The sequence below is a fragment of the Jaculus jaculus genome, chromosome 6 (genome assembly GCF_020740685.1).
Source record: "Jaculus jaculus isolate mJacJac1 chromosome 6, mJacJac1.mat.Y.cur, whole genome shotgun sequence".
In the NCBI taxonomy this organism is placed as follows: Eukaryota; Metazoa; Chordata; class Mammalia; order Rodentia; family Dipodidae; genus Jaculus; species Jaculus jaculus.
Genome location: NC_059107.1, coordinates 134,252,592 through 134,261,895, shown reverse-complemented (window position 1 = coordinate 134,261,895; position 9,304 = coordinate 134,252,592). Strand labels below are relative to the sequence as shown.

Genomic DNA, 9,304 nt, shown 5'->3' with positions numbered 1-9,304 from the left:
TTTGTAGTAAATGTAACAATGATCATAGATTTTTACTTTCTTTCCTTAAGTTTCATTGTTGATATGTTATACATCCAAAATATTTTTAAAAAGAAATAAGTATATACTTTGGAAGTATTGTAAGAATTTTTTATAAATAAGTGAAAATGAATATTTTAAAATAAAAAACCCTGTTCATAAAGCTGCCCTAGTTAAAAAAAAAAAATAAAGAGGCAAAGGTTGTATAGTTTTGTCATTTGCTAAAAGTATGTATCAAGAATGTTGAAAGATCTACTGAGCCAGGCCTTGGAAAGACCACAGCTATGAACAGCTTTGCTTTTTTGAAAAGTCATGGGCATGCAATTACAGAATAAAATATCACTGACTTGTGATATTTTTAGCATATATTTATTTTTCCTTTGTTCTTTTGTTTTTTTGGCATTAAGCTTTAGAATACTATCTGGAAGTTTTGTGTGAATTCCTAAAGGAAATCCACAAATGAGAAACAGGCAAGATACTGCTGATTGGTTCCAGATCTGAGGCACATAAAAGGAGTTTCCTTAGCATAGAAGTGACATGAAAATGTTGATATTTATTACTTGCATCAGCCTGTATATGACACATTTGTCATATTTTGGAAACTACCATTTAATCTTCATGGTAAAACTAAAGTTTGTCCAAGTCAAACAATATAGAAGCCAAGGGAGATGGACAAAGAGGATCCAATTCCTCCGAGTGTGTACATTTCCCTTTCCTGAAATTATTTGCTGTGTTTATGATTTATGAGATCTTTTTGTGATGATAATAGCTGGCTGAGACTATCACACTTAACAGAAGTTTGTCAGGGAAACATTCTGACTGAGTTGCAACAGGACTCATTTCTTGGTTTAAAAAGTATGGCATGTGAGCTAGTTAAGCATCTCTCCTCCATTCCATAGGGAATGACTTGGGCTACTCTTGCTCACCACGTCCACCTGCACTTCGTTAGAGCACGGTATGTTCACATGCCATACCGCAAGAGCCCCACAGTGACATAACTCTATCCAGAGACTGGCGTGACTGGGCTGCTCTCCCCCTCCCCCCCCCACACACCCTCCTCAGCTCTTGTATCACTGACAATCTGGCAGGCAGTTCGTGCTCACAGAGTTTACAGCATATATTGGTGGATTCTTGTCCACACTGCATCTGCTTTAGGAATTAACGAAGCAGTGTCAGGATTGTAAGGTAAGTGCTCTTTTAACTATCGCCCAGGGGATGCTGTTAGGGGCAGCGTTTAATGTTAACAGCAACAGAAAAAAAAAAAAAAAAATCTCCAGAGTAACTTTGCCAAATGCCCTTCAACAGCAAATCCACAGGTTTGAATATTCAGTTTCAAATTTTGTTGAATATGCTTTCTGTGATTAATGGATTTGTGATACATTTCACACAATCTATGCTGTACTGAGGGGCAAGGAAAATTTTAAAATATTTTAGGGATGATAAAACAGTTGACCTAGACACTGAAAAGGTATGAATATTAAAGTGCTTGTTACATATTCTGATTCATTATGTAGGTAATAACTGTTGAAAATCTAATATTGAGGCAAAGAAAGGTCACTTCCATCAGCAGTGAACATATTTTGCAATAAATATCTTGTTACAAACTTTCTACATTATAGAATGTTAACTAAATTATTTAAACAGTTGTATTTATTGCTTGTTTTGATTTTGCTCATTTTAAAGATTTATGTTTGGGGATGTGACTTAAAGAGCATATTTTAAAAGATTTCTGGAACATGATTTATTTTTTTGCAACTTGCATTTCCTGTACAGCCACAGGTATTTAAAAGGGGGGAAGGGGAGAACACAGCTCTTGCCTCACAGTGGAGGCATTGTATAATTACAAACTCTCTTTAGATTCAGAACCTTAGCTTTTACTCTGCCCAAAGTAGTTAAGCATTTTTGTTGGTATGCATATTTAACTTAAAATTAAATAGAAGCTTAATAATAAAGATAAATCAAGATAAATCTTCACAGTACTAATACATTCTAACATAAAGAATACTCATAAAGTGTTATTGTATTCATATTAGTAGTTTGCATCCAATGTGAGCATGTTCTGAGAGCTAAAGTCTGCATCAAAATTATAGGGAACAATTTATTAAGAATCTGATTACAGATATTAGAAACTGAAGTGTTTCCAAAACGTTTTTTTTAGTGTTTATTCTGACACAAAGTTTATTACATTCCCAAATTAAAGAAAAGCAAATATGCTTCAAATTCATGATTCCTATATATTCCAAGCTGTTGCTCCACATAATGTGTTGTCTATGAGAATGTGGACTCTCACAGGAATGTCAAATGATCTGTAACATCACTGTATAAGTGTCAGCTCATATATTCTAGTTTTCCTCTGCTACACCATTCTTAGTAAGTGGAAATATTAATGACCCTCACTTTTTCATGAAAAGATAACTTCTGAAAAATATTTGAAATTTACATGCTTTTGTTTCTGTTTTTTTTTTTTTTTTTTTTTTGTTGTTGTTGTTGTTGGGTTTTTTTTTTTGTTGTTTTTTTTTTTGGTTTTTTTTTGAGGTAAGATCTCACTCTAACCCAGGCTGACCTGTAACTCACTGTGTAGTCTGAGGCTGGCCTCCAAGGTCATCCTCTTACCTCTGCCTCCCAAGTGCTTGGATCAAGGGCATGAGCCCCTGTGCCCATCTTCAAACTTGCATTCTTGATTGAATACTTCCCAAGACAGTTGATATTGCCAGTACAAAAAAAAAAAAAAAAAAAGCCCTCTCTTTTATTTCTCTTTCTCTCTCTTTCCATTGCATGGAGACACTAAACTTCATATCAACAGGTCATGCTATGGAACATGTTGATATGACTGAATCATTTAACACACAAACACACACACACACAAGAGAGAGAGAGAGACAGAGACAGAGAGAGAGAGAAACAGAGAGTGAGACACAGAGAGAGAACACTTTATTTCAAAAGTTAGAGGATATATTTTTCTCTGCCAGTTGGTTCTTTCTAGGTTTACAGAGTTCTTTAGGATATATCACATATTTCTGATGGGTAAACATTTTTCTAAAATTATTTTACTAAATATTAGCTTCAGAATACAGCTTTACACAGGACTTAAACTATGGAATACTAAACAAACGTGGGATACATGTGCACACCAAGAATTCCATGTTCCTTCCTCTGAAGCAGCAATGACAAGGCCTTTTGACAGGAAGGCGCCCCTGCATGCTTCTACCCTAACATGGAGTAATAAGAATAGTTTAAAAACCACAGACTGCCCATGTTCCCCATAAGGATCTTTTTAATGAGACACTTTAATGAGGTTGGATGGCTGAGTAAAGTGTGCAGTGTACAATTGTCTTCTAATTATCACTTCTCTGGCTTTGAGAAATGTTTTAAAGCACTGCTCTAGCTCAGTGGTAAATAGGCATTACCCACAAACCCCTCGAAGAAGGCATTTAATTAAGCAAGGGCAGAAAAAGAGATTGACTGGAACAGTTAGGTCAGTCACGCCCAGAAGGGGGCGCATGGGTATGCACCGGAAACCTGTTCTCTGCTCAAAATTATAAATGTACACCCTTATCCTCATACTTAAATAAAAACGTAAGATTCACCAAATACACTCGTTTTAGATGTACTAAAAAAAAAAACCCTCAGATTATAAACTAACAAAAATACACTTTTGTTGATAAGTTTAACATGGTAAATTGCAGTGTCCCTAAAGTATGTTATTTTGTTTTATTTTTTTAATAATTTGCATCTGCTTTATTTAGGCTTTAGCTGAAAATGAATCTAAGTGCCCTTAGTCTTGTCTTGGCATTAGTTTGTGGTGCTAATGCCCAGTACTATGACTATGACATTCCTCTCTTCATGTATGGGCACTTATCACCAAACTGTGCTCCAGAATGCAACTGCCCCCACAGCTACCCCAGTGCCATGTACTGTGATGAGCTGAAGTTGAAAAGTGTGCCCATGGTGCCTGCCGGAATCAAGTACCTTTACCTCCGGAACAACCAGATCGACCACATTGATGAAAAGGCCTTTGAGAACGTCACGGATCTGCAGTGGCTCATTCTCGATCACAACCTCCTGGAAAACTCCAAGATCAAAGGGAAAGTTTTCTCGAAACTGAAGCAACTGAAGAAGCTTCACATCAACCACAACAACCTGACAGAGTCCGTGGGACCCCTGCCCAAGTCTCTGGAGGACCTGCAGCTCACTCATAACAAGATCACCAAGCTGGGCTCCTTTGATGGACTGGTAAACCTGACCTTCATCCACCTGCAACACAATCAGCTCAAAGAGGATGCCGTCTCGGCTTCCCTGAAAGGTCTTAAGTCACTTGAGTACCTTGACTTGAGCTTCAATCAGATGTCCAAGCTGCCTTCTGGTCTCCCCGCTTCACTTCTCACTCTCTACCTAGACAACAACAAGATTAACAACATCCCCGATGAATATTTCAAGCGCTTTAACGGGCTGCAGTACCTTCGTTTATCCCACAACGAACTGGCTGATAGTGGCATACCCGGAAACTTGTTTAATATTTCATCTCTGGTGGAGCTGGACCTCTCTTACAATAAGCTCAAAAGCATACCGACTGTTAATGAAAACCTTGAAAATTACTACCTGGAAGTCAATGAACTTGAAAGTAAGTAGAGTGCTGTGGCTATGTTTGTTTTGATTAATGCATCTTCAAGTTTTTAAATACCCACAAGGGGCCCCACAAACAGTACAACTGGCTCCATTAAATAAAAGTGAACTAAGATATCAACAAAATATATCTTTAATTCAAGCATAGAAGAACTCTGGCTCAATTCTCTACCCAATAATTTCTAGCCTGTTTTTAGAATATCTAGATGAAACAATGGTTCAAGTAATAGATTTTATATAAATTTTCTTCAGATTCAATATTCTGGGCTAATTAGTGCTACAGTGTTATCTATTGTCATTTATCTGTTAATGCTTACTTACTTTAGGACTTAAATCGGTGCACTATGTTTCTCTCCTGGTAATATTCACCTGGGGGAAAGAAATAGACAAGTTCAGAAGAGGTTTAGTTAGCAAAGGCTGTCTCACATCCCTTCTACTTATCAGTCTCTCAATAGACCATGTTCTCATGAACTTCCCTCACATCTTGAGGTCCAGCATGGAGCTCTGCTGATGTGACCATCATCCACTTCTCTCATCTATTGTGATATTTATGACCTTCACAGTGCTCTGAGAACCTCAAGGCAGATTGAGAAACAAAACTCAATGATGTGGCATTGGGATACCTATTTCTTTTTAAAATAGCATCATAGACTCCTTATCTCTTTTTTTTTTAATTTTTTTTTTTTTTTGAGAGCGACAGACACAGAGAGAAAGACAGATAGAGGGAGAGAGAGAGAATGGGCGCGCCAGGGCTTCCAGCCTCTGCAAACGAACTCCAGACTCGTGCACCCCCTTGTGCATCTGGCTAAAGTGGGACCTGGGGAATCGAGCCTCGAACCGGGGTCCTTAGGCTTCACAGCCAAGCGCTTAACCGCTAAGCCATCTCTCCAGCCCTCCTTATCTTTTATTACACCATTCCTTCTCTTGCTGCAGTACCTTATTTTTCATTTACATTCTGGATGGATGTAATCTCCTTGTATTTTCTTTTGGTCTTCTGGATCACATTGCAATTTGGGCAGTATAGACTAATGTGGGAAATTAAAACATACCATTCATATTTTACTCTTTAACAGAGTTTGCCAAGAAAGTCATGGTTCCAAATAAATGCTGTTTTAGAATGAGGAGAAAACCAAGTGCAAACTGATTAGAATATATGAAGCAATTGTATCTGCAAAATTATCTACTAAACATCTTTAACTGATGAAACTTGGTCCCCTTTTCATACAGAATTGAGATTCGGGTATCAGAAAAATTATGTTGACCATTGTGACCACACTGCAATTCTGAAGTAATTCCATGTAACTTATGGGTTGGCATATTATCCTGAAGGAGACCATGATGACCAAGGCAAATAATATGAGCCCTTGGTTGAATTTTGAATGTAGACAAAGCCACATTTGGAAATATTCAACTATTATCTGATACATAGTTCAAATGATCATAACTGAACTTTTATAGTTGTTTCCAGTGCCACATTGACTACGTGGCAGTGCATGACTCTACATTTAAGCACTTGTGTTTAGACAAAAGGGAATCCCAACAAACCAACATGACAGACAGATTTGAGATAATTGAGAGCTGGAGCAGTCAATCAGGTTTGTTGGTAGGGCACAATCATAGTGGTAAAAGTATTGACGTCTCTGCTGTCATAAAGAGGAAGGATGGTGGTGGAGGCCTTTGCTTGTGTCAGCTGTCTGAGTGATGGATGGGAGAGCCAGGTAGGAAACAGGAAGTGATCAGTAGGAGAAAGACTGACAGACCCATAGTGTCAAGCTTCTACAGAAACCATAGTACCAGTGCACAGTGATCATTTGAACACATAAGATATGGTTACTTTCTTCTTTCCTTATTTACCCTTAAAATTTGATGAAGTAATGGTAATTAGTTTTTCTTTCAGCCTTTCAATCTAACAATCTAGTGTTATTTTGCATTTAATATGTATTCATATTAACAGTATCTTAATATAAATAAGCTCCCATATGCTTAAGGTCTAAGATTACATTTAATGACTAATATTTACAAAATATTCAGGCATCCCTTAGTACCTATAGAAAACTTGTTCCAGAGCCATCTTTAATATTAAAATCCATGGGTGCCCAACTTTTTTATATACACGATGTTATGGTTTCATGGGGCTCTATACACATCCTCCCAAATATGCTAAATCATTGGATATTAATTATTATATCAATACATTGTAAACTCTACCTAAATATTCATGCTCTGTGTTCAAGGACAATGGTAACAAAAAGTCTGAGAGTTAACTATAGATGCTATTAAAAAATATTTCTGGTCTGTGGTTGATTAAAAATATGGATCCAAAATACAGAGGGCCTATATGCCATGATAAAACAATTCTTCATAATTCAACCCTGAAAATATAAGATTTAACCTAATCTTCCTAAATGTGAAGTAATTTGGGAAAGAAAACCCTACTGAGACATTGGTAATTAGAGCTGGAGAGATGGCTGAGCAATTAAGGCACTTTCCTTTGAAGCCTTAAGGACCCAGATTCAATTCTCCAGGTCCCACGTAAGCCAGAGGCACAAGGTGGTACATACATCTGGAGTTTGTTTGCAGTGCCTAGAGGCCTTGGCACACCTATTGTCACTCACTATCACTCCCTTACTCTGTCTCTAATAAGTAAATAAAAATAAATCTTAAAAAGATGACAACATTAAGCCGGGTATGGTGGCGCACACCTTTAATCCCAGCACTCGGGAGGCAGAGGTAGGAGGATTGCCGTGAGTTCGAGGCCACCCTGAGACTACATAGTGAATTCCAGGTCAACTTGAGCCAAAGTGAGACCCTACCTTGAAAAACCAAAAAAAAAAAAAAAAAAAAAAGACAACATTAAAAGATATCAGTAATTACTTCTGGTACTCATACTACATGAATCCTTTAAATTAATTTCCATGCAACTCACTGAAGTACATGTATCAGATAGAAAGACTGGCGATGTAGTCCTAGGTCACTCAGCTAATTGCATACCAGGGATGGAAACCCAACACAAGCCTATCAACATCTGGTCTATACTTTCACAGAAATGGTTCCCATAGACAGATCCAATAGTTAGGCTTATGGGTTATTTAAATAAACATCTTAGAAGAAAGGATTCCAGTGTGCTTGCTTTTACCCTGACATCATTACTAACTAGAGTTTGAGAATGGAATACCAAAGTCCAGATAAGCTAAAGTTGAAATAGACTTTGCCAAACATAGATTGTTTCTGTGTGCCAACACTTACACAGTCTAGTAATAGTCTTAGTTTCTGTGTACATCTAGACTAGTTTTCATTAGTGGCAGCTTTTCAACCACAGAAGAACATTGGCTCAGATACTAGAAGTGTGATAATTTGGGTTTTGCCCCTGAAGATATAATTACCTGCCATGGTGTGTGGTCCCTGGGAATGACTGAATGATCGTCTACTTAAATATGTCATTTTCAAATGGAAAAACCAAGGATGGTATTGGTTCACTTGTGAAGTTGGCCATACCATGTGTTTTCCTTGAGCTCAGGTTAAACATTTAAAACAAATTCTTACTAAGTCATACCCATTGAATGTCATTCTAAAATATGCCCCTAATATTAAATTAGTTTTCTTGTTTATACAATAAAAATGATCTAAATTTTCTATTCTTTATTTTTCAGAGTTTGACGTCAAGAGCTTTTGCAAGATCCTGGGGCCATTATCCTACTCTAAGATCAAGCATTTACGTTTGGATGGCAATCCCCTCACTCGAACCAGTTTGCCAAATGATATGTATGAATGTCTACGTGTAGCAAATGAAATCACTGTTGATTAATATCTGCTATTTCCTACTTTATTGAAGTCTATTCTGGAGCAGTACTTTATCATTAGGTTTTTGTGAGAGTGTGTGTAAACTTTTCATACCTTTTTATTGCTGTTTATTATTTCATGAATTTTAAATAATGAAGGAAATGTTTTGTGAACATTTACCACTTTTTAGTAGTAGAAAAGATGAAAAGCAGGCCTATTTCATCACAAGAACACACAGAGATATTAAACTTTAGGCTATATTTATAAATTTAGTGTCTTCTGCATCTCTATGGGCAAGCAAAATGCAAAAGCCTTTTTAGCGGTTGTATTGAAGTCAACCAAACTTTATAATATTGACATCTGAATTTATTTTAACAGATTCAAAAATATGGAATAAATACAAATGGATATTTGCTACCTTTATCCAAAGTATCTTGATATGATCACATTTATTTTATTGAAAAATAGTTGTTAAATACTTTGAGACCAAAAACTACCAAAAAATTTATGAAGCCACATACACAAAAAGAAGTAAATTTAGTATTAAGCATTTTGTTTAATTAGTTAATGAAACATTTTTTCTTTTCTTGGATTGTTTTCAACTCTGTCATGTATATGTTTCTTTTTGATTATTTGCATGTTATGTTTAACAAGCTAATAGCAAAATAAAACATAGTAAATGGCACCACTTTTCTTGTAGAATTTATATCTATGTTACAAAAAAAAAACCACATTGAATAACACATTGGAATTCAAAGACATCTCTAGGACATAATTCTTTTACTGGTTTTAACATAGGATTTCCAACTATTTTTGTTTGACTTTACTATCTATTTAGGATGAATTGTAAAACTCAGTTTACAATATGCAATTCTATCTCACA

The 9,304-nt window shown here is 36.3% G+C and overlaps 1 protein-coding gene across 1 annotated transcript; it reads left to right on the top strand.

Annotated features, from left to right (window-relative positions):
• Positions 1-862: 862 nt before the first annotated feature.
• On the top strand, positions 863-8,853 carry Lum (lumican). The gene is made up of 3 exons (XM_004650171.2): positions 863-1,203; positions 3,765-4,639; positions 8,292-8,853. The coding sequence occupies exons 2-3, from the start codon at positions 3,778-3,780 to the stop codon at positions 8,444-8,446; spliced, it is 1,017 nt and encodes a 338-aa protein (XP_004650228.1). The 5' UTR covers positions 863-1,203; positions 3,765-3,777; the 3' UTR covers positions 8,447-8,853.
• The last annotated feature ends 451 nt before the right edge of the window (positions 8,854-9,304 follow it).